This window comes from Mobula hypostoma, chromosome 5 (assembly GCF_963921235.1).
Source record: "Mobula hypostoma chromosome 5, sMobHyp1.1, whole genome shotgun sequence".
In the NCBI taxonomy this organism is placed as follows: Eukaryota; Metazoa; Chordata; class Chondrichthyes; order Myliobatiformes; family Myliobatidae; genus Mobula; species Mobula hypostoma.
The window spans coordinates 97,155,987-97,182,861 of record NC_086101.1 but is presented as its reverse complement, the minus strand read 5'-3'; the positions used below and the strand labels follow the sequence as shown (position 1 = coordinate 97,182,861).

Below are 26,875 nucleotides of genomic sequence, written 5' to 3'. Positions count from 1 at the left end.
AAGTACAGATTAATGCTTCCTAATCTCACTTTATCAAAGTATTCCCCTCCAGTGTGTTATACTTAGTGTTTAAATCTATTTCTTCAGATTGATGGCAATGTCACCATTAATTGTAATAGAAAACTGATAAAAGAGCTCAGGAGAATTTGTGGGGGAAATGAATTGTTAATATTTTGGGTTGGGACCCTGCATCATGAATTCAGATGTAGAGTCTCAACCCAATCAGTTCACAGTTCCTTTCCCCCACTAAATTTGCTGAGTTCCTCCAACAGAGTGTATTTTGCTCCAGTTTACAGCATCTGTCGTTGCTTGTGTAGTTCCTTGCGTCAATACTTATTGTGATCAATTATTGCCAATGACTTAGGAGACAGTTAAGAAGCAGCTACAGATAGACCAGACTGAGTAAGGATGGCAGATTTCATTCTCTGATAGACATCATTGAAACAATTGTGAGCCCCTGTTGGCCACGTGATGTTGCCTCCTGGCTGTCTACATTATCGCTATCAGTTGATACACAAACCAGTATGCAAGCCAGAGCAGTATGATATTGAGAGCAAGCTGATGCCCGTGCAGCAGGCTCCCTTCCCACCCCCCTCCACACAGTTGATAAGTATAAAGAAACAGCAGAGACTGATAAAGTTTGGCACCAGCACCATCGCAGGAGCTGTCAGTCAGCATTGAACTCAACATGGGATTGCCTCCAGTACTCCAACTTCAGATTTTTCCTCAGGGTTTACTTCCGAAGCCTTCCTCATGAGTGGGTCTAGCTGCAAGTCAAATGAGGTTTGAGATCAGAGTTCTCCTTCTCCTAGAGGAGCTGTCAAGTACAGCTGATGAGCCCTGCTTGCCCAAAGCAACTGGTTTTAAGGTGTCAGTAAGCTACCTTTGCCCCTTCTCCTGTCAGTAGAAATAGTTCTGCTGGGCTTAATATCTAAGCGAAATGTAAAGCCAGGAGCTTGCTAGTTAGAGGTTATTTAAGACACGTGCCATTAGGAGCATTTAGTAGGTGGTAGGAGCTTATCCCCACTAGCCCCCCACCGGTTATGACAACCTTAAGGAACGGAAACATGGGCGGTTTTAAAATAATCCGGTTGTTTCATGGCTACTGTTATTTAGAATATTCAGCTTTTAATTTTATTTGAAAGCTTATTTATTTAGCAAGACTCCTGCCTTTGGATCAATAGTCTGGAACTCTGGCATGCAATTCATTAATTTAACCACTAAGCTACAGTAACCCTATATAGCGGGAGAGAGCAATAGACTAGAGCAACTTTAAAAAGTCTTCTCTATTTCCATGATGAGCTGTATTTTTAAAAGACACTGTTTTGCTTTTGAACCTGATTTGAAAGACCAATTACAATGAAATTACTATCTGTCAATTACTTCAGGGCAATTTAGGATGATTAAACCCAGGAACTCTGCATAAAACAGGCACTGATCACTAAGAAACTTGTTGAAGCATTCACTGAATCTTATTTTTGCTGGGACATAAGAAAATGCCTGCTGTGGTAATCAGCAAATAACTTTATATATAATCAATCCTCAGGGTACTTTATTTTAGAGTGTTTCATGTTTGCAGTTTGGTGTTAAAATGTTCAGCCCTACGATGGTACACATGACCATGAGGCATTTTGACTATTTAGAATCATAAAACTATACCGCATGATAACAGGTACTTTGGTCCAACTGGTTCATGCCAGGTGTAGAACTTGCTAGTCTATTACCAAGGACAACTCATAATTTTAATCAAAATCACCTGGGTTGCCGCAAAAATTGGAAAAGGCTTGATTTGGGTCCACGAGTCAGGTCCATATCCAGTTCTGGGTTCAGGGATACCATATTGGTGTGCTAGGTCTGCCATCAGGATAAAATAATTTAGGGTACAGTTCTGCTATAAACTATCCCCAACTTAGGTTGTTGTTAATGAATGAGATACAACAGCTTCCAGGGAAATAAATGGGGGAAAGGATAGGATTTCTCTGAGAACAATTTAAGTTTTCTGATGACATCGCTGTTGCTGGCTGAATCAAAGGTGGTGATGAATCAGCATGTAAGAGGGAAATTGAAAATCTGGTTGCGTGGTGCCACAATGACCCCCTCACTCAACATCAGAAAAATCAAAGAGCTGAATATTGACTACAGGAGAAAGAAATCAGGGGTCCACAAGCCAGTGTTCTTTAGAGAATTGGACATTGAGAGGGTCAGTAACTTTAAATTCCTGGGTTTAACATGTCAGAGGATCTGTCTTGGGACCAGTACATAAACGTCTTTCCAAAGAAAGCATTTCAGTATCCTAGAAGTTTGCAAAGATTCAGTATGTCATCTAAAACTTTGACAAACTTCTATAGATGCACAGTGAAAATATTCTGACAGATTGCATCACAGCCTGGTATGGAAACACCAATGCCCAGGAATAGAAAAGTTTACAAAAAGTGATGGATACAGCCCAGTTCATCACAGAAAAAACTATTTTAACCATTGAGCACATCTATAAAGAGCACTGCCACAAGAAAGCAGCATCCATCACTAAGGACGTTCACCATCTAAGCCATGCTCTCTTCTCGTGGCTACCATCAGGAAAGTGATACAGGAGCCTTAGGTGCTACACCACCAGGTTCAGGAACAGTTATCGCCCTTCAGCCATCAGGCTACAAACCAGCGTGGACAATTTCATTCACAACAACATTGAACTGATCACTGAATGCAACCTATGGACTCGTGTCATTTATTTATTTAGCTGGCACAGTTTCACTTCTTTTGTGCCTTGGTTATCTTATCAGTCTTCGTGTGTAGTTTTCCATTGAATTATTGTATTTCTTTGTTCTACTGTGAACCAGCAAGAAAATGAATCGCAGGGTAGTATACGGTCACAAAAGCATACTTTGAAAATAAATTTATTTTGAACCATGAACTTTGAGAGGTGGCATGGACTTGCTGGATAAATGGCCACTTCGCTGCAGAAGTGAGAGAGAAGGATGATATAAAATTTAGTAGGTGATTGGTGGAGTCCAGTAAAGTGATGAGGGTGTGGGGTAGAGAGGGTTGATAGGCAGATGGTACCAGATGGGGGTGAACAAAAGGAGAAGAAAGGCAGATGGAGAGGGATGTGGGTAAGTGGCAGGTGGAGACTGATCTGTTCATCACCCCTCACTTACCAGCCTCTGTCTCTGTCTTCCCCTCACATGCCCATTCCTTGTACCTACCCTTTCCCTTTCTTATCCATTTTCATCTATAAACTCTCTTTCTCTCTCAATACTCCTCTCACTCCCACCTGCCCATCATTCTCACTTACCTGGTTCCACCTATCATCTACCAGCCTCTTACTCTTCCTCCCTCCCCCGCCACTTCTCTGTACTTGCTATCTTTCCTCTCCGCTCTCAGCTCTGACGTTCGGGCTAGACTTGAAACACCAACCATTTTCCTCTACAGATACTGCTTGACCTACTGAATTCTTTCTTTGCTTTACAGTATTTTAGATCTTTCCTATCTTAGATCCATGTAAATTTCTGGTGCAAATAAATTTACACCACTTCAAATTCCCATCATCTTATAAAGAAATACTCTTCGAGAAAATATATGATATCTGAAAAACCTAGCAGTTTAACAGAGACACCTATCAATTAAAAATAAATGGATTAGTCTTCTGACAAGGTATCAGACACATCAATCAAAATGTTCTATTACTAACATTTGTAGACTATATTTCAAAGTTACTAACTTTGGCACATATCTGTGATGAGTTTTAGCTTTCAAAATAATTGTTTCAAATTGTATGCCATCCAACTAATCTGCTGTTTATGTGTAACTGGGAAATGCACTTATTGTTTTTTTCTTGATACATCAATGCAGGAGGATTCTTGCTCCTATTTTTCTAGCAATAAAATGGGACAAATTATCTTTAATTATCCACAGGAAAGAATTACCTGGCCCCACCATTTAGGTGTGTAAGACAGGCTTGCCTGACCCATAGCCTTTTCTTCTCCATCAATTTCACATTTTTGTGCCCTCAGATTTTGGAAATGAGAGTCACACTGAGTCTTCATTTCCACTGATTAACTAGAAGAACAGAAGATTTCTCCCAACCTTGATGCTTTAAATATGTCAATGAGTCTGTTGTGGAGAGTGCACAGACAAGGTTTTAGAGAAGAATAAGCCAATGTTCTCAAGTAGTCATGTGAGTACATGTTCTCAGTTTATGGCTGACATACATAATTAATAAGCTGTTTAAAATGTCAACCTGCAGATGACACTTAGAGCAGTATTCAAATAATTGATGTTGCACAGAGGATACAGTTAATGTCAGGTCAAATATCCAAATCTTAATTGACCTTACAAGCAGATACCAAACGTTAAATACTCCATTTCCAGTGTCACAATTAAATAAAAAGCCTTTATAATAAAAAAAAACCCTTTATTGTTATTTCAAGGTGAAGATTCTGAGTTATTTTATATATAGATCATTAAAATTGATACATCTTCTGCACTGGATTAGCCAGACTTTTAAGTCATTTTCAGGATACAGGCACTTGTTTGCTTGCTTGCTTATTTATGTATGTATGTATGTATGTATGTAAGTATGCATGTATTTATTTGGAGTTCCAACATAGAACAGGCCCCTCTGAGCCGGCCACCCACCTATTTAACCCTATCCTTCTCACAGGATAATTTCCAACGACTAATTAACCTATTAACCGGTACTTCTTTAGACTGTGAGAGGAAACTGGAGCACCTGTAGGAAACCCACATGGTCACAGGGAGAATGTACAAGCTCCTTACAAATGGTGCCAGAATTGAACTCCATACTTTAACACCCTGAGCTGTAATAGTGTCACACTAACTGCTACAATATTGCGCCTTCCCATGAGAATTCTGGTAAAGGTGATGTTTATTATCTTGGCTGAAATTTGCAGAGGACTATATTCTTCAACTGCTAAAACATTTCAATGGGATAGGTACAACTGGGTGTCTCACTAGTCTGAGAGAAATTTGGTAAACACCTGCACTGGATGAATAATAGATAGCATATGGATCAGACTGTGCAAGAACAGTTTAGTCAAAAAGCTACGAAACCTGGGCGTCTGTACCTCCCTCTGCAACGGGATACTTGGCTTTTTCACCGGGAGACCACAGTCAGTGAAGATCAGAAATGGTATCTCCTCCTTACTGACAATCAACACTGGCATACCTCAAAGATGTGGGCTTTGCACACTCCTCTACTTGATCTACAACCACGACTTTGTTGCTAAGCACAACTCAAGTGACATCTATAAATTTGCCGATGACATGGCTATTGTTGTCAGAATTTGAAATGGTGACGAGGAGACATTCAGGAGCGAGCTAGATCAGTTGATTGAGTGGTGCCGCAACAACAGCCTTGCATTCAACGTCACTAAATCTAAGGAAATGATTGTGAACTTCTGGAAGAGAAAGTTGTGGGAACACATACACCGGTTCTCATCAAGGGATAGCAGGGGAATGGGTGAGAAGTTTCCTGGGTGTCAATATCTCAGAAGAACTATCCTGGGCCCAAGATATTGATGCAATTATAAAGAAGGCACAATAGAAGTTTGAGAGCGTAAACACGAGGAATTCTGCAGATGCTGGAAATTCAAACAACACACATCAAAGTTGCTGGTGAATGTAGCAGGCCAGGCAGCATCTCTAGGAAGAGGTATAGTCGATGTTTCGGGCCGAGACCCTTCGTCAGGGCTAACTGAAGGAAGAGCTAGTAGGAGATTTGAAAGTGGGAGAGGGAGGGGGAGATCCAAAATGATAGGAGAAGACAGGGTATGAGAGGATCAAGAGACAGGAGGCCCAGGGAGAAGGAAAAGGAGGAGGAGGGAAAAACACAGAGGATGGGCAAAGGGTATAGTCAGAGGGACAGAGGGAGAAAAAGGAGAGAGAGAGAAAGAATGTGTGTATATAAATAAACAACGGATGGGGTACGAGGGGGAGGTGGGGCATTAGCGGAAGTTAGATATGATCCTCTCATATCCCTGTGGCTAATCACCTGTCCAGCTCTTGGCTCCATCCCTCCCCCTCCTGTCTTCTCTTATCATTTTCGATCTCCCCCTTCCCCTCCCACTTTCAAATCTCTTACTAACTCTTCCTTCAGTTAGTCCTAACGAAGGATCTCGGCCCGAAACGTCAACTGTACCTCTTCCTAGAGATGTTGTCTAGCCTGCTGTGTTCACCAGCAACTGAGAAGTTTGAGAGACTTGGTATATCATCAAAGACTCATGCAAACTTCTGTAGGTGTACAATGGAGTGAATTCTAACTAGTGACATTCCCATCTGGTATGGAGAGGCCACGGTACAGGATTGGAAAAAGTTGCAGTAAGCAGCAAACTCAGCCAGCTCCATCATGGGAACTAGCCTCTCCAGCATCAAGGACACCTTCAAAAGGTGATGACAACACTGAGGACACCTTCAAAGTTGTGGGTGGAGCTAAGGAGCTAATGGCAGCTAATGGCGACTCCTCTGCTTGCATCTTCAGAAACAGCTCTATTTTCATCTTTAATATTTCTGTTTTTCCCTTTCAGGGTTCTTTCGAGGACCCTGACCTGAAGTCACATGCTGACTTCGATTTTTTTGCGTGAATGTGACCCACTCTCGGGGTCTCACGAATGACCATTATATGAGATAACAAATACGCAGCCTCGAAGAATAACTGACCTTCGGAGTTCTGAGATTTCGAGGCTCTGGAGGCGGGCGGACTCGAGGTCAGTGCCTCTGCAGGGAATAGGTGTGTTGTGGGAGACGGAAGGTCGAAAGCAGCAAGCTGGCAGCTGGCTGTGTGCCCAGAGAACCAAGTTCTTTGGGCACAAATTTCGGAAAAAGCGACGCAACAGATTTTTAACATCGTAAATCAGCAAGTGTCTTGCTGTGAAACAGAGACACCTCTTTTTCCCTTATTAAGGAGAGAGAGAGCCTGTGGTATGTCAAATTACTGGGTGAACAAGTAGTATTTGGGGTACTGCAAGTCTAAGTTTTTATTGATGCTTTGCTGCACACTTGAGTGCCTGGTGGGGGGGGCGCCGATGCTTTTTTCTGGTGGGGGAGAGGGGATCATTGCTTGCAGGTACTTACATGTGGGTTGGAAGAGCTATGGGGGGGCTTTGTGGTTCTAACATTTAACTGTCATTCATTCTTTGGGGAATTCTTCTGTTTTCGTGGATGGTTGCAAAGCAAAAGCATTTCATGATGTATACTGTATACATTTCTCGGACATTAAATGTATCTTTGAAACCTTTGACTGAAAAAAGTGACACCTATCATTATGGACCCCATTCTCAAGTCATGCCCTCTTCTCAATGGAGGTGGTATAGGAGCTTGAAGGCACACACTCAACATTTCAGGAACAGCTTCTTCTCCACCACTATCAGATTTCTGAATGGACAATGAACCCATGAACTGTACCTCAATTTTTTTTCTATATTTTTCTTTTTTTTTCCTTTGCTCTCTCTTTGCACTACTAATTTAATTATATATATATAGATTTCATATAGGCATTTATAGTTTATTGTATTATTGTATATTGCAATGTACTGCTGCCACAGAACATCAAATTTCATGACATATGCCAGTGATATTAAAACTGATTTGGATTCTGATTCTGAACAGCAGGTTCACACTATCAGAAGGAAACACTGAGCTCTTGCTGGTAATTTTTTCTTGAATTATTTGCCATTAAATTCATCCATTATAATTTTTCAGAAGACATGAGGTAAATAGGGAAGAAGATTCTAATGGATTGCAAGGAGACATGGATGGTTGAACTGAAAACAGCAGACAAAATTTAATACAATGTAGTGTGAAATTATGCAATTTGGCAGAAAGAATAAAGATAGACTAAATGACACATTTTAAAAGCTGTACAGGGAGAGAGGGACCGGGACGTACATGTCCAGAAGAAGTGGCAGGACGTAAGAGATTCTGAATATGCTGGAAATCGTGAGTTAAATAAACAACATACTGAGAGAACTCAGCAGGTCAATCAGCATCTATGGAGGGAAATAAAGAACTGATGCTTCAGGCCAAGTCCCTTCATCAGGAGTTCTTTCAAATGGAAGGACATGTTGAGAAATTATTTAGTAAAGCAGAAGGAAGCCCGGGTTACATAAAGAGTGGCACAGAGTGCAAAAGAAAGGAAATTATGTTGAGTCTCTACGACACTGTATTGAAGAATTGTGACCAATTCTGGTCACTACTCTTCAGGAAAGTTGTGTGCATATCAAGAAGCTTGCAACAAAGATTTGGAAGAGTGGTTCTGGAGATAAGGGATTTCATCTATTTGGGTAGGGGAAGATACATTAGTATACCTGGTCGCACCATATCCCACTACGTAACTGGGATTCATGTACTTATCTGAACTTCCGCTAAATGTTGCAAGAGAAACCGTACCCACCACTGGCAGCTCGTTCCACACTCACACTGCTTTCTAGATGAAGGAAAACTGAAGACATAATTTTGACTTTTTATATCCACCTCTATTTAGTTGAGAATTACTGCCTGTAATAAAGTTCACTCTTGTTATTTGCTTTTGGAAGCAGACATAATAAAGACCTTATAAATACACTAGATGGTTGGGTTGAAGACAACCTGGTCTAATCATAGGAAGGTCCACATGGGCTAAATGAGCAATAATAGTTCGAAGAGGGAAAAAGAATAAATTAGGGTTTAGTTAGGATTTTCAGTTCACAAGTTGTAAGAATGATAGAAACAGAATCAGTTAGTATTTCCAGAATAGAACTGAATAGTATTGAAGCCGTGGTATCATCATGGTTAGCACAAAGCTATTACAGCTAGGGGCAACAGATTTCAGTTCATTTCCAACATCCTTTGGAAGGAATTTGTATGGCCTCCCGGGAACTGTGCAGGCTTCCTCCAGGTGCTACGTGCCTGTTGGTAGGTTAAGTAAATTGTTCTGTGATAAAGCTCGGGTTAAATGGGTGGGTTATTAGGTGGTGCAGCTCACTGGACCAGAAAGGCCTATTCTGCGCTCTATCTATAATTAAATAAATAAAAGAAACGAAGACTAGTTTACGTGAGCAGGGAAATTGGACTGATTGGATTGCTTTAATCTAAGCTAGCATAGAGACTAAGGGCTGAATGGACTTATTGGGATTATCAGAAACAAATTTCAGAAGCAGAGTTCAACTTGTTCGCATTTCTTCATTACCAGCAGATAACCAGCTCCCTTGACATGATTGTTCACATCACATAATTCTAAATAAAGAACAGATTAACCAACAACCCTTATATTTAATTCATTCTATTTTCCCACATAGAAGTATAACTCATTACATTTGTAATTTTATCTATCTTCTGATAACAGTCAGTGAAATCTCCAGTTATAATTGTGTACTATTCCATGACAATCTGCAGCTTCTTAAGGACCCTTTGTCTTCAAGTATTTCTCTATGTCAAACTAACAAAGCGAGCGTTCCCTGAGATAGATGAAGCATCTAAAAACAGAACATTGTACTGATGAAGCTTATTGAAAGATATAAACTATCCATTTACTGTCAGTCTTATTTGAATGAATCAATGGCCACCGCATTTAAACTCCATTACAGCTACTTGCTTAACAGGCAGAGGGTAAAGGTTTGGATTGGCCAGCCGTTGAAGGAATTTAATAGCAGTAAGACATCTATCTGTCGATGCTGAGGTGAAGTTTGTGTTTATATCACTAAATTTGTTGTCCAGGTCATTGGATAGTTACGGTGGTCCCCAACCTCCGGGCCGTGGACCGATACATTGCCGCGAAGCATGCAGGGGTGCAGCGGTGGCCGAGACACACCCAGCACATCTTTAAGAAAAAAAACAAAATAAACAAGCTAATTAGCTAGGTGCCACACAGCATGTAAATGTCAGCCCGGATCAGAGGTGATTGTCGATTGCGTCGCCTCTGATGTGGGCCGACATTTACGTGCCTGCAGCACCTAATTGATTAGCATGTTTATTTCGGCTTTTGTCTTAAAGATGTGCTGGGTGCATCCCGGCCACTGCTGCACCCCTGCATGCTTCGTGACAACGTATCGGTCCACAGCCTGGAGGTTGGGGACCAATGGGATAGTAGATCAGGAAAACAACAACTATGTTACCATCAACATACATCAAAGTTGCTGGTGAACGCAGCAGGCCAAGCAGCATCTATAGGAAGAGGCGCAGTCGACGTTTCAGGCCGAGAGGTCTCGGCCTGAAACGTCGACTGCGCCTCTTCCTATAGATGCTGCTTGGCCTGCTGCGTTCACCAGCAACTTTGATGTATGTTGCTTGAATTTCCAGCATCTGCAGAATTCCTGTTGTTTGCGTTTAAACTATGTTACCATTCTGGATTTATTTATTTGTCCCATTATTTTGACTGTTAAAACAAGCAATCACTTGAGAGAAATCTGTGCACTGGAGAAAACGTCAGGCTTAAAGAAAAAGTAAGGCTCCATGAAAGCACAGTGGTTAATATAACACTATTAGAGTACCAGCAACAGAGTTTCAATTACTTTGCTATCTGTGAGGAGTTTCTACGTGTTCCCCGTGACCACTTGGGTTTCTTCAGGGTGCTCCAGTTTCCTTCTACATTCCAAAGACATACCAGTTAATAGGTTAATTGCTCAAATGGGTGTAATTGGATGGCATGGGCTCATTGAGCCAGAACGACCTGTTACCGTGTTGTATCTCTGAAGAAAAAATAATTCCATAAAACTCCGTTTCTTCAGCTCTTTCCAATTATTCAGTTTTTGAAATGTGACATTGCATTTATTGTCCATCCATAATTGCTGTAGGAAGGTTGTGGTGAACAACACCTTCCATCACAGTTTTCAAAGGTACATTTAATGTCAGAGAAATGTATGCGATATACATCCCGAAATTCTTTTTCTTCGCAAATATCCACAAAAACAGAGTGCCCCAAAGAATGAATGACAGTTATATGTTAGAACCCCAAAGTCTCCCCCAGCTCCCCCCTCCCACACATAAGCAGCAGCAAGGCAACAATCTCCCCTCCCCAACAGCAATAAAACATCGGTGCCCCCCACTGAGCACTCAAGTGTGCAGCAAAGTGTCAATAAAGACACAGACTTGCAGTACCCCAAAGACTACTCATTCACCCAGTAATTCGACATACCACAGACTCTCTCCCTCCCTAATGAGGGAAAAGAGATGTCCCCGTTTCACAACGAGAGGGGAGACATAACAAACATCTCACTGATTTATGGTTTTCAAAGTCTGTTGCGTTTCTTCTTCTGAGCTCTGTGCCCAAAGAACTCGGGTCTCTGGGCACACAGCCAGCAGCCAGCTTGCTGCTTTCGATCATCTGTCTCCCATGACACTCCAATTTCCTGCAGCAGCACTGACCTTGAGTCCGATCACCTCCAGAGCCACGAAATCCTGGAACCCTGAAGGCGCACTGGTCTTCTAGACTGTGTCCTTGGCATTTTGAATAGTGGCCAGTCGTGAGACCTCAAGAGCAGGTCCCATTCCAACAAAGAGCTGGTCAGCATGTAACTCCAGGCCAGGGTCTTCAAAAGAAACCTGAAAGGAAAAAAGGAGATATTAAAGATAGAAATAGAGCTGTTTCCAAAGATGCAAGCAGAGGAGTGGCTGTCATTCTTCTAAGCTCCTCCTCCAATTGATCTGGTGAAGTGGTGTCCTGAGATAGAAGTTGAGTTGCTTTTTAAGTAAAGAAACAGCAATTGATTTCCAAATCAAAATATGTTCAATGACGAACAAAATAATATTGCTTGCTTACAAGTTCAGTAGGTCTACTTACACTCAGTGGCCACTTTATTTGATACACTTGTACACCTGCTCATTAATGCAAATATCTAATCAGCCAATCATGTGGCCGTAGCTCAGTTAATCAACACATGCAGACATTATCAAGACATTCAGTTGTTGTTCAGGCCAAATATCATAATGGGGATGAAATCTGAATTTGTTGACTTTGACCATGGAATTGGTGCCAGATGGGGTGATATGGGTATCTCAGAGGCAGCTGATCTCCTGGAATTTTCAAGCGCAACAGAATTGACAGAGAATGATGTGAAAAACAAAACAAAAAATCATCCAGTGAGTGACAGCTCTGTGGGAAAAAAAGCCTTGTTATGAGAGCAGTCAAAGGAGAATGGCTAAACTGGTTCAGGCTGATAGAAAGGTGACAATAACTCCAAGTAATTATACAACAGTGATGTTCAGAAGAGCATCTATTAATGGACAATACGTCGAACCTTGAAGTGGATAAGCTTCAGCAGCAGAAAACCATGATCATACATTCACTGGCCACTTTATTAGGTATAGGAAGTATCTAACAAAATTGGTCGCTGAATGCACATCTTGAGTCAACATCATGAATGGTTTTGGTGCTTCACTCTCAGATGAGCTTAATGCTTTTTACACATGCTTTCAAAGAGAGAATAAAACTAAACCTGTGCAAATCCCTGCATTGTCTGGTGACCCTGTGATCTCTGTCTCAGAATCTGACATCAGAACATCTTTCAAGAGGGCGAACCCTCGCAATGTATCAGGCCCTGATGGTGTACCTGGTAGGGCTCTACAAACCTGTGCCAACCAGCTGGTGGAAGTATTCAAGGTCATCTTCAATCTCTCACTTATGTAGTCGGAGGTTCCCATCTGCTTCAAAATGGCAACATTCCGATACCCAAAAAGAGCATGGTGAGCTGCCTCAACAACTATAGCCTGGTGGAACTCCTACTGTGATGAAGTGCTTTGAGAGGTTGGTCGTGGCTAGAACCAACTCCTGCCTAAGCAAGGACCTGGACCCGCTGCAATTTCCCTTTTGCCACAATGTTTACAGTGGCTGCAATCTCCACTTGGCATTGGACTACCTGGGCAGTAATAATACCAACATTAGGCTGCTGTTTATTGATGACAGCTCAGTGTTCGACAACAGCATACCCTCAATTCTAATCAGTTCAATTTAGTAATTGGAAATAACATCTCCTCCTTGTTGACATTCAACATTGATGCACCTCAAGGATGTTTGCTGAGCTCGTTGCTCTGCTCTCTCTTTTCATATGACTGTGTCGCTTTTCACCGTTCAAATACCATCTATAAACACAACAATTGTTTGCAGAATTTCACATGGTGATGAAGAGGTGTATAGCAGTGAGTGAGATATGTCAGCTAGTTGAGTAGTGTTACAACAACAACCATACACTCAATGTCAGTAAGACCAAGAAATTGGTTGTGGACTTCAGGAAGGGGAAGTCAAGATAACACACTTCAGTCCTTATTGAGAGATTAGCAGTGGGAAAGGTGAGCAGTTTCAAGTTCCTATTTGTCAACATCTCTGAAGATCTCTCCTGGGCCCAAAATGTTAATGTAACACACCCAGTGTATTATGAAGTGTACTATGGAGAGCACTCTAACTGGTTACGACGCCAGCTGATATGGAGGGGCCACTGTACAGGATCGTAAAAAACTGCAGAAAGTTGCAACTCAGCCAGCTGGCTCATGTCCACCCCGGTATTGAGGATATTTTCAAACTGATGCCTAAAAAAGGCAGCAGTCACCATTTAGGGCCTCCATCACCTAGGACATCCCCACTCCTCATTGTTACCATCAAGAAGGAGGTACAGGAGCCTGAAGACATACACTCAATATTTTGGGAACAGTTTCTTCCCTCTGTCATCAGATCTCTGAATGAACAATGAATCCATAAACACTACCTCACTGTTTCCTTTCTGTTTTTGCTCTGCTTATTTAATGTAATTTATGTATAAATATATAAAAAATTTATAGCTTTTTTATTCTTATGTATTGCAATGTACTGCTGCTGGAAAACATCAAATTTCATGACATATGCCAGTGATATTAAACTTGATTCTGATTCTTCTGATACATCTACTTCACATTAAAATGGCAATTGACTGATGTACAGTATTTAGTTTGAATGAAGGAAATAAATTAATGCAATAATGCCAAATCCAGAAGTTGTGATTGCTTTTTTTTTTGCCAGTTTAAATCAAACCTCACTGCTTCTTAAAGATCTTTCTCGGTATAGCATCAATATTGTCTACTTCTTTATGTGAATAATATTGTCTGTCCTTAAAAGCAGTATGCATTTTTCAAGAAGTAATATTAAACGACTGTGACTTTTCTTATGGTGGAGAAGTTGAGAACCAGAGGGCATAACTTCAGAGTAGGAGGACGTCCCTTTAGAACAGAGAAGAATTTCTTTAAGCCGGTGGTAAATTTGTGGAATTTGTTGCCACGGAAATGTGGAGGCCAAGTCATCAGGTATATTTAGAATGGAGGCTGATATGTACTTGATTAGTAAGGGCATCAAAGGTTATGGGGAGCAGGCAGGAGAATAGGGTTGAGTGGAATAATAAATCAGCCATGATGAAACGGGGGAGCAGTTTAATGAGCCGATTGGCTGAATTTTGCTCCTGTGTCTTGTGGTCTTAAGGTCTTTAATTACATTATTGAGTTGAAAACACGGAGAATTTTATGAACAGTTTTGGACAGAAAATGCCTTGGACATCATGTATTGAATACATTATGTTGTATTAGATCACAGTGGATTGTTCTTTTGCACTGTATTTTTTTGATATCTGGTTTTACTTTTTTGACAGAAGACAAGACGTGGACAGTAATTCAGCACAACAACACAGAGCTAACCAAAGTCCAGGGTTCTAGTTCAAGCAAACCTCAGCTTGTGCACTTGAGCTACACTGCTAACAGAGAACAACTCCAAGCTATGATTAACAACATGGATTACTGTGAACAGGAGGTGTCTTACCACTGTAAAAGATCTCGCCTTCTAAACACACCGGGTACGTACATGTGTCAAGCATATCAATAGCCTCTGTGATGTAAATTATCAAACTGATTAGGAAGGGGTGATGAAAAGAGTTTGAACTAATTAAGTTTTTGTTTGTATTAAAAGTTGTATCACTGATCTCGCGGTTATAGCACGTAGACAAGTTTGATCAGCATTCCAGATTATTATTGGATTGGCAGAGATAAACTTTCAATCTCTGCTGTTTGCATTGAATGTAAAATATAGTCTTGTCTGTATGTTGTATGGCTTTTCTGAAATTCAGTTAAATCAATGGAGTTAAAATTCGGAATAAGAGTTCAAAACATAACCTGTAATTTTTATTGCAAGTGATTGCAGACAATTTTTTCTCTTGCAGAGTTTAAGGCAAAGGGGAATTCCAGGTTAGATTTTATGTAGTACTGTCAATCTAGGCTATAATGAAACTAGAATGTTGAAGGCTAAGGTGAATTAATTGAGGCTTTTATCAAATTGATAAAGGTTGAGAGAAAAGTATTATTCGACTAGAACAGTCTTTAAGTCATGCTCCAAAAATTACTGCAAAAAGCTTGAGAAAATATATTCTTATACAAGGAACCATAGAGCCATTGAACTGTCATATATAAAAGTGGCTGTTGACAACCATTACTATGCTCGGACTCTGCCTCTTGAAGGATTGTGTCAAGTGATTGACACCATTCAAAGATGCAAATTTGATTGATGTGGTGCTCACCAGATGCTGTCTTTGTGGAAAAATGTCACATAAAGGAAACTGCTCTCTTGGCATTGTAAAATCTTATTTAAGTAAGTACTTTAATTGTTTGTTCAATTTACCGGTAATTTCAAAGGAGGGAGAGTGAGAGGGAATGAGAATAAATCTCTGCCGCAAAAGTAACGGAAACTCATCAGTTATTAGCTTCAAATATTGGAAAAATAGAGTTGCGCTGGAAAGAATGAAAAAAAAAATGTAGAAACCAACCTATGGATGGAATTGCATGAATTTCAGCCACAAAGCCATGCTGGGATATGTTAGCATTTGAATGTGTAAATTGGGTGTGGTCGGAGAATGCAGAGCATGCAGGTATTGTTACATGTTCAAGGCGATCTGTGTTTTTTGCGTGTGGTCTTTTGGAGGTCACCTGATGTGATTTTCCCGCCATTGTGAGGTCACGTGATGACATGTGGGCCGGTGACTATATAAGGGTCGACTCAGGTGACGCAGTGGGATTTTGAGTTTGTAGATTTCCGTTTAGGATAAGTCGTTCCTCCGTTTCTGTTGCGTGTCATTTACAAAACGGAAGGTGCGTTCCCTTACAAGATTTGTATTATTGAACTGGAAATTTGTGGCTGGAAGTGCCAATTTACTCAATTTCGACAGTTTTGAAGGGAGAGTGAAGAATTCATCGAAGTGAAGGATCGAGAGAAGTCATCATCGTTTGGCAGTTTAATAAAGGATCGACCTTATTGAGTCTTCGTTGGCGAGAAGCTGCATTGCGATAACTCTTGTAAAAGCGCAATGAGTTTATGCAAAGGCTCTCTCTCTCTAAAAGGAATTTAAAGTCAGTTGATTTAAGCTGTTTATTTTCGGCATCGGGAATCCTGTGGACAGAACCGGCAGTAAAGGTGCGTCGGTGAAGAAATCTTTCTCCAGAGAAGTCTCTCCCGATTGAATGGGTAAAACTGTTGGACTTTTGAAGTTGTCGCTTTAAGAACTGTATCTGACTGTATCTCTTTAAGAACTGTTTCCTTATTTAACGCTTTAAGAACCAGAGCTGAGTGGAGTTGATGAACGGCTGCGTACCTGTTTAACCTCCGGTTAAAGTTGTCCTTTTTTTTTCCTTATCGTTTATTCGTGCTTAATAAATGTTTGGTTGTTTTTATAAAACCTGTCTCGATTAATATTCATTGTTGCTGGTTACGTAACAGTATAAAGCACCGTTTGTAGTGAGATCCAAGTTGTCAGAGTTAGAACAAATACCAATGTGTCCTGAAATTTGTTATTGTAAGTAGAATTTAGCATGTTCTACCAGTATCCAAGGTTCACAGCCTTGAGAGAATGAACACCTTTCTCCAATTTTTCCAGAGTGTCTGTTGAATTATTCGGTGAAGCCTTCATCAGTCAGGGTCGATCATGGATGTTGTGTCCTAGCTGAGTAGCTGCACAAGCCTGGGCAGTATGATATGGAGAGCAATCTGTTGTCCATGTACCAAGCTTCTTCCCATGCATGCATCTGGAGAACCCAAAGGAACCACAGAGACCGATACAGTTTGGTACCAACAGTGTTGCGGGAGTTGCTGGTCAGCATTGAACTCAATGCAGGACTGCCTTAGGGATCCCAGCTCTGGATTTTTCCCTCTGGGTTTACTCTCAAAGCTTTTCCCTTGAGTGGATATAGCCGCTGGGCAACAGAGGTTTGAGATCAGAGTTTTCCTTCTCCTAGATGAGCTGCCAACCATGGTTGATGAGTCCCGTCTGCCCGGAGCAACTGGTTTTAAGACGCCAGTAACCCACTTTTGCCCCTTCTTTTTCAGAAGAAATGTTTCTGCCGGGCTTAGTAGCAAATCTGCACGGGAAGGCCAGGAGCTGGACTTGGTTGTCAGAGGCTATTTGAAATGCATTTAATAGGGAGTGGGAGCTTGTCGCCATTACCACCCCCAGCTATAGCAACCTTACGGAACCAATTATTCAGTATGTTGGTTTATACCCAAGTATTTTGAATTTTATACAAAAATAGAAATATCTGTAACTCGCCTAACAGGCACTATTATGCCAGAAATTTCCATTGCCTTCAGAAGGAAGCAAATGTCTGTTTGAAGTCAATACTTTGATTTTTTTTTGTCGATGGATTCCCAAAAAGTGCATTGAAAGCTCTTAGCAAAGCCCAATTTGACGAAACTTTTGATCCCAAAAAAAAGGCACTACATTAAAGGCTCTATATAAATGCAAATTGATATCTTGGAACTATATCCTCCAATTCAATCTCAAGATGCAATACATTCTATATCAGTATGAATTTTCCCATTTTAACCAGTCTGTGGTTGACTGAGATGGTGTTTGTGCTTTTACACTGCATAGTCACAGCTGATGAATTTATCAGATCAATTTATGTTGGATCCACTGAATATTACAGAAGAAAACCAAAAATTTAATTTGGGTGTTGGAATCTGAAAATGCAGAAGCAATCAACAGATCAGACCACATGTAAAGAAACAGAACCAGTTAATGTTTCAAGTCTCAGACTTTTGGTTCTGATGCAAGGTCCCAGATCTGTAACATAAAGTGTTTGCCCTTCCACAGATGCTACCTGAACTTCCATTTTTTTCCCAGAATTTTCTGTTTCTTTTTAACTTAAATCTCGTGGATAATCTGGAGATATCTAGAGACACTGATATCCAATATCTACAATTCCTTCAAGCTTTCCTTACATGATACCAATTAACCATTGACATCTCCTCTGAGTATTCACATCATAAAATAATCAGAGTTTATCAACTGATTTTGATAAAATGCTAAACTTTATCTCCTGCAGATATTTATGGAATATCCGTTTATTGACTTTGTGTGTTATGTACAAACTGATTGTAATGGTTTTGATTTTATCGTATGAAAAAAGTTCAAAGTAAATTTATTAGCAAACCACATGTATGTCCCCATATCATACCTCAAGATTCACTTTATTGCAGGCTTCACAGTAGATACAAAGAAAGATAATAGAATCAAAAGTTATACACAAAACAGACAAACAACTAATTTGCAAGGGAAGCTGTGCAAATGCAAAAAAAAACTAATAATTATGATAGGCGATAAATAATATTGAAAACACGAGATGTAGAGTTCTTGAAAGTGAATCCATAGGTTGTAGAATTAGTAGAGTGGTGAGGTGAGTGAAGTTAAACATGCTGGTTCACACACTGCCACTGCACTCCACTGTGCCACCCACCAACATCAGGAGTACTGTCATGAAAGCTCACATTCTCTCAAGCCAAAAACATTGGCTCAGTGTCAGGCAGCCCACATCAGTGGGCTAATTTAAGGAACTTTGTCTGACTTTTGGTCAATTTTATGACTTGGTGAATGATTTAGTTTATAAGTGTAAGTAGTTCTTGATTACAACTATTTTCTGAGTTTGGCCTGATACCATCCAACTGGAGAAAAATTATCAAAGTATACAAAACAGATTATTATAGGTTTCTTACAATGTCATAAAAAAAAATACTTCAAACATGCTGTAATTAATTAATAAGACCATAAGAATAGAATTAGATTATTTGGCCCATTGAGTCTGCTCCACCATTTCATCATGGCTGATACAATTTTCCTCTCAGCCCCGAACTCTTGCATTCTCCCAATTTCCCTTCATGCCCTGACCAATCAAGAACCTATCACCTCTGTCTTAACTATACATTAAAAACTTGGCCTCCACAGCTGCCTGTGGCAAAGAATTCCACAGATTCACCACTCTCTGGCTAAAGGAATTCCTTCTCATCTCTGTTCTAAAAGGACACCACTGTACTCTGAGACTGTGTTCTCTGGTCTTAGGCTCTCCCACCATAGAAAAAATCCTCTCCACATCCACTCTTCAAGGCCCTTCACCATTCTATAGGTTTCAATGATGTCAACCCACATTCTTCTGAATTCTAGTGAATACAGGCCCAGAGCCATCAGACGCTCTTCATATGACAAGCCATTCAATCCTGGAATCATTTTTGTGAACCTCCTTTGAACCGGCTTCAGTATCAGCACATACTTTCTAAGATAAGGGACACAAACATACTCACAATACTCCAAGTGAGGCCTTATCAGTGTTTTATAAAGACTCATCATTACATCATTGCTTGGATCTTCTAGACCTCTTGAAATGCATGCTAACATTGCATTTGCTTTCCTCACCACAGACTCAACCTGCACATTAACCTTTAGGGAATCCTGCTTAAGGTCTCCCAAGTCCCTTTGTGCCTCAGTTTTTGTACTTCCTCTCAATTTAGAAAATGGTCAACAATTTAATTTCTTCTACCAAAAGTGTTTAACCAGACACTTCCTGCCACTATGTCATCTGCCATTTCTTTGCCTATTCTAAACTGCCCTAGTCCTTCTGTAGCCTCTCTACTTCCTCAAAACTACCTGCCCCCACTAATCTGAATATTGTCTGCAAACTTTGCAGCAAAGCCATCAATACCATCATCCAGATCATTGACATATAACGTAAAAAGAATCAGTCCCAACACAGATATAGACCCCTGTAGAACACCACTAGTCACTGGCAGTCAACCAGACAAGGCTTCCATTATTCCCACTCTCTGCCTTCTGCCAATCATCCACTGCTTTATCCATCCCAGAATCTTTTCAGTAAAACCATGGACTCGTAGCTTGTTAAGCAGCCTCATTTGAGGCACCTTGTCAAAGGCCTTCTGAAAGTCCAAATACACAACATCAACTGATTCTCCTTTCTCTATATGGCTTTTTATTTCTTCAAAGAATTCCCACAGATATGTCTGGCAAGATTTTCCCTTGAGGAAACCATGCTAATTGCAACCTGTTTTATCATGTGCCTCCAAGTACCCTGAGACCTCATCCTTAATAATCCTTATCATCCTTAATAATTGTTATTTTATTTTCTTTCCCCTCAAGCTGGTGAAACCTGAGGTACAGGCATAGCATTTCTCAAGTGCTAGGAATTTTCAAGTGCTGTTCAGAAATGTGGCTTTCTAATGATTTACATAAATATTGCTGTATACTCCCAATTGTTTAATGCTATTGTATTTGGGACGATACCAGTTGTAGATATTACTATTGGAGCAATGTATATAATGCCTATAAAAAGTATTCATCTCCCTGGAAGTTTTTACGTTTTATTGTTTTACAACATTGAATCACAATGGATTTAATTTGGCTTTTTTGACACTTTTGTGTCAAAGTGAAAACAAATTTCAACAAATTGGTCTAAATTTATTGCATTTATTAAGCACAAAATAATTGATTGCATAATTACTCACACTCTATGGACTCGCTTCCAAGGAATCTACAACTCATGTTCTTTGTATTTTTTAATCTGCACAATTTGTCTTCTTTTGCACTTTGGTTGTTTGTCATTTATTTTGATTGTGTAGTTTTTCATTTATTCTATTGTATTTCTCAATTCTACTATGAATGCCTGCGAGAAAATGAATCTCAGGGTAGTATACGGTGACATATACGTACTTTGAAAATAAATTTACTTTGAACTTTGTTTCTGTACTGTTTAGGCATTGGTTTATTTTTGTCACATGTACCAAGATACAGTGAAATCTTGTCTTGCATACTGTTTATACTATTAGACAGTGCATTGTGCTAGAATAAGATAAAACTCTACTGTACCCTGTTCATGTTCCATTGCTCTTTCAGTATCCTCTTTTAATTTAGCATATTTCTGCTGTTTTTCACTTACTAAGTTGTTTTTGCTTGTTTATCCCATAGTATTATATCTGGATGGTTATTATGGTTTGTTCTATCTGTAAAAACAGATTGATCGTCATGTACTTTGTGGGACTCTGTCTCTAAAACTGGATCAGCCTCATTTTTATAATAAATATGGTGTCTTTTAAGAGTTTGTATTTTAAAGCAAGATTTTGATGAATGACGCCTGCCACTTGGTTGTGCCTGTGTAAGTATGTGTAAGAATGAGTTAAGTGTAAGTATGTGTAAGAATGAGTTAAACTGCTCAGGATCCTGGAGAGTGTTGGATAGTTTTAAGTTTCTCTCTGCATTTATCATCTTAAATTTGCTGTTTATTTATTACATATTTTGATCACTTTTGTGTTAACCACCTGGACCTGTATTGTCAAAACAAACCTCTCTGTTTCTGGGAAGATGTTCGACACATACTTATTGACACCTAGTCTGCTCAGATCATGGGGGTGTCTTCCATGGAGGGTCACACTCTTCCATTGGTTAATTTGTTCTTCTATAGTGATAATTTCTTAATATTTTTGGAGTTGTGCTTTTATTTAAGTGTCGAATTTCATATACTCATGTGGAGTGCTGAATCCTGTTTTCGTTGGTGAAAATATATCCTTAGAAGTTTTATATGATTATCTAAGTTTTTTTAAGATGTCTGTATTCCTCTTCCTCCTTCTGTCCTAGGTAGTGTTAATCTAAGTGTGTTTGAGTGTATATAATGTTTTCTAAAATTTGCCATTTTAGTTATTTTTCTTTGTAGATTTTGCAGATTAGTTTCTGAACAAAATATTATGCCAGAAGAATACATTAATATAGGTATTGTGAAAGAGTTTATTGCCTTTGTTATATTTTTGCTACTCAGCTCTGTTTGGAAGATTTCCTTAAACTGTGAAGTAAATTCTGTTGGAAGATTTCCCTTTGTAGTACTATGATCTATTTCCTTTGCTTGTTGATAATCCAGATACTTAAACATTTCATGTTTATCCATTGGTTGTATTTTATCCTGCTGCTCTGTTACATGTTCTCGAGCTCAATTGCACCTTTATGTTTAATGTTTTGCACTTATCTAGTCTGAATTTCATGTTTTTGTTTTTTTTTTAAAAATAGCACTACTATTTGAATTAATTGCTTTAGCTTTATTGATGACGGAGTGTATAATTTCAAATTTATTATTATGGTTATTATTTCTTTTTTCCTTCTTTTTGTATTTGGACAGTTTTTGTGTTTTGAACATTGGCTGTTTGACCTATTGGGGGTGGTCTTTCATTGATTATATTGTGTTTCTTGTATTTACTATGAATGTCCACAAGAAAAATGAATCTCGGGGTTGTATGTGGTGACTTATATGTACTTTGATAATAAATTTACTTTGAACTTTGAAGTTACTCTAGGGCATAAGAAATTGACTCCCTCCAAGATTACATCATCTTCCAATGAATGCTGTATCAGTTATAATGGTAACAGATCTCAGGTTCTTGTGCCTCACTGCATTTACTCTTGGGCTGTTTTCTGGAGTTGATGAGGAAAGTAATATCCATATAACCTACTGTTGGTTTTAACTTCTGTTTCTAGTTTCAGAAGAAGTGATAAAGTTCTTGCAACCATAATTTCCTTTCAACATGATCAGTACAGATTGTTCTCCATTAAGATTTGCATTATTCTTCCCATTTCACCACGAGTGCCTTTTGCATGATGGTGTGAAGTCTTTTGAAGTTCCTTTTGAATGATAGTCATAGTCATACTTTATTGATCCTGGGGGGGGGGGGAATTGGTTTTCGTTACAGTTGCACCATAAAAAATTAAATAGTAATAAAACCATAAATAGTTAAAGAGTAATATGTAAATTATGCCAGGAAATAAGTCCAGGACCAGCCTATTGGCTCAGGATGTTTGACCCTCCGAGGGAGGAGTTGTAAAGTTTGATGGCCACAGGCAGGAATGACTTCCTATGACGCTCTGTGTTGCATCTCGATGGAACAAGTCTCTGGCTGAATGTACTCCTGTGCCCAACCAGTATGTTATGTAGTGGATGGGAGGCATTGTCCAAGATGGCATGCAACTTAGACAGCATCCTCTTTTCAGACACCACCTTCAGAGTCCAGTTCCATCCCCACAACATCACTGGCCTTACCAATGAGTTTGTTGATTCTGTTGGTGTCTGCTACCCTCAGCCTGCTGCCCCAGGTGTATTACCTGTCCTCACTGTCTGTGGAACAGCGAGTAGTGCAATGAATAGATTTGAGACAGTAGCTTACATGGATGCAGATTGATGGAACTTACAGGAGAAGTTTGTGAGGGTCATCGATAATCTCAAGCAAATAGGGCCACTGTAGTGTAGTGGTTAGCACAAAACTAATACAGCTTAGGGCATCTGAGATCAGAGTTCAATTCTGACATCAGCTGTAAGGAGTCTCTATGTTTTCTCTTGGGTTTTCTCTTTGTGTTCTGGTTCCCTCCCACAGCCCAAAGACATACTGGTTAGTAGGTTAATTGGTCATTGTAGATTGTGCTGTGACTAGGCTGGGGTTAAATCCGGGTTGCCAGGCAGTGCAGCTCAAAGAGCTGAAAGGGCCTGTTCCATGCTGTATCTCTGACTAAGATAAATACATAATAGGACTGTGGATTGCAAAATCATCAGTAGCACAAACCTGTGGCCCTTTGGGTAACCCTATTTGTATTGATCCTTGTATTTTTTACATTATGATACATCTTTTGAACCATAAATCAATTCCTTTAACAGTTATTTAGCCTTCATAATTACTCAATAGCATTTATGAACAATGTTTATCACGTGACTGTAAATGACTGGGTGACAGATCAATACTTGCTACACAAAACTCAAGGTAATGTTTTTGAAACAAATTCTGCTTAAATTGCTGATGCCAACCATTATTTCTTGCTGATGGTTTTAAAGAAGAGTTTCTGCTCCAATTTTTTTCACTTTTTCTGCTCACTGAAGTAATTTGAGGTCTTTATGCATTGACAATATTATCCTCTGAATGTTACAAACTCAAGCATCTACATCAGTTTGATATACTTCTCAAGGGTTTGCTGTTAAAGTTGCCTTTGCGTATATATCCTTTCAGAGGCCCTCACTGGTCGGGGTTGCTTCCTGAACATAGACAAGTCAGTGCACAAGCCAGGTCAGTACGGTTTGGAGAGCAAGCTGTTGCCCATGCAGCAGACTTCCCCTCCCTAATGAATCTAAAAGAATGGCAGAGACCAATGCCATTTGGTACCAGCAACATTGCAGGAGTTGTTGATCAGCATTGAACTCTACGTAGGGCTGCCTTAGGGAACCCAGCCCTAGATTTTCCCTCAGGGTTTACTCCTGAAGCCTTCCCCATGAGTGGGTAAAGCCCTAAGTATCAGAAGTTTGAGATCAGAGTCTTCCTTCTCCAAGATAAGCTGCCAACCACAGCTGATGAACCCCAGCTCCGGGAGCAATGGGAGCAATGAACCTTTGCTTCTTCTCCAGTCCGTAGAAATAGCCCCGCTGGGTTTAGTACCTAAGTTGTACATGATGGTCAGGAACTGGACTTTGTTGTCAAAGGCTATTTGAGCTGCATATCATTGGGAATGTTTAACTGGTAGCTTATCCCCACTACCTACCCCTCCCCATACCTCCTGGCTATGAAATCCTTATGGATCCTATATCCTTTAATGATCTGCATTTCCAGACTTCGCGCAACATCATAGAAGTGACATTTTGTCCCAGACTTGTACAATTATTGATTATTTGTTTAATTTATTTCTAGCCTTTTGCAATGCAACAAGATAGTCTCATTCAACACCTTCTCCTGCTGAATAAAATATGAAGTCACTGTAGTTTTGTTGTGACCTAGCAATGTTTAACACTGTGATACATTTATTGTCATAGTGTTCAACCAAGCAACCTATTGATGACACTGCATAAGTATCATGTGATTTTTCACCAGTCTACGATAGAAGTTGGAATGCTTTCTCCTTTGAGTCACACAGTAATACAGCCTGGCTACAACCGTAAGCCCAACTCAGCTGTGCAAACTATAGTGCCCACTGAGCTAGTGTCTGGCTCATATCCCTCTAAACCCCTCCCATCCATGGACAGTACTTATCCAAGTGCTGTTGAAAGTTGTTATTTCTATCTGCCTCAACCACATCCTCTCAGCAGCTCACCACCTAGGAGAGAAGAAGTTGCCTCTCAGGTCCCCTCCAAATCGTTCACCTTTCACCTTAAACCAATGCCCTCTAGTTTTTAGAATAAAGAACACAGAACATTATAGCACAGTGCATGCACTTCGGCCCGTGATGTTCTGTTGAACATCTAATCTTTTCTGGTCCAATCTAACACTTCCTTCCTACATAACCCTCCATTTTTTTATCATCTATGTGCCTATCTATGAATTCCTTAAATACCCCTAATTATCTGCCTCTTGGTGGGACATTCCGTGCTCTCTGCGTAAAAAAAAAAACAACTTGTATCTGACATCCCTCCTATCCTTTCCACCAATCACCTTAAAGTTATACCCCCTCATGTAAGCCATTCCACTCCCCCCCAGGAAAAACTCTCTGGCTATCCAATCTATCCAAATCTCTTACCATCCTGTACACCTCTGTCAAATTGCCTCTTATCCTCCTTCACTCCAGAGAAAAAAGTCCAAGCTCACTTAACCTATCCTCATAGACATGCTTTCTAATTCAGGTAGTACCTGATAACTTTTCCTTTGCACTCTCTCTAAACCTTCTACATCCTTTTTAGTTCCTCTTCCCTGGGGGAAAAAAAAACGTGCATTCAGCCTATATATACGTTTCTTGATTTTATATATATTTGCAAGCTCACATTGTCCATCTCCTATGTCTCAAGGAGTAAAGTCCTTGCCTGCTCAACCACTCTCTATGAGTCAGGCCTTCTTGAAGTAATTTGTGATTTCAAACCTGTTATTAGCCCTTCAGTTCCTGTAAAACTGCTTTTCTTCATGAGATGGAATTGAAGACGATTCAGAAGGTACTTGTATTGGCAGATGGCTGGGTTATGACCACAGCCAGCATAACAAACTGTGTGTTACTATTAAAACGGATATTTTTGACTGTTGACTTGAATTAAATAGAACAACAGAGCACAGGAACAGGCTCCTCAATCCGCAGCGTTGTGCCATATTAAATTAGTAATTAAGTGACTCACTCAAGTAATTCCTTCTGCCTACGTGATGTCCATATTCCTCTATTCTGTGCACATTCTAGTATTCTAAGAGCCTCTTGAACCTCTGCATATTTACCTGCACTTGCATTTGAAGCACCCAACGCTCTGTGTAAAAATAAATTAATCAGTGAAGATAAAAAGAACCTCGCGTTTTGGAGATTTAAATCAAAAACACAAAGTGCTGGAGAAACTTAGCATGACAAGCTGCATCTATGGGGTGACAAGAAAAGTTAAAGTTTCAAGTCAGAGATCTTTTGTCAGAATCAGAATCTGCTAACATATCAAAATCAGAATTACTAACTTGTATGAATTTCTTCGGCCCTTCAACTTTTCTTTCTTTTTAAATCTTTTTATTGAATAAGTATACAAAAAGGTAAGCCATATAGACACTAATACACTGTTAGAATATAATAAAATTACAGAAGATATTAATACAAAAAAAATACTACCAACAATGTAATTTAAACATAACATA

General features: G+C 39.8%; 1 protein-coding gene across 3 annotated transcripts in view; it reads left to right on the top strand.

Annotated features, from left to right (window-relative positions):
* LOC134346869 (contactin-associated protein-like 5) overlaps positions 1-26,875 on the top strand; it is a 1,934,616-nt gene that overhangs the window by 1,125,496 nt on the left and 782,245 nt on the right. For 2 of the 3 annotated variants that reach the window (XM_063048674.1, XM_063048673.1), the window contains exon 13: positions 14,598-14,798. In XM_063048674.1, the coding sequence (XP_062904744.1) occupies positions 14,598-14,798 (201 nt within the window). The remainder of the gene's footprint in view (positions 1-14,597; positions 14,799-26,875) is intronic. The other variant, XM_063048675.1, reaches the window with a different exon arrangement.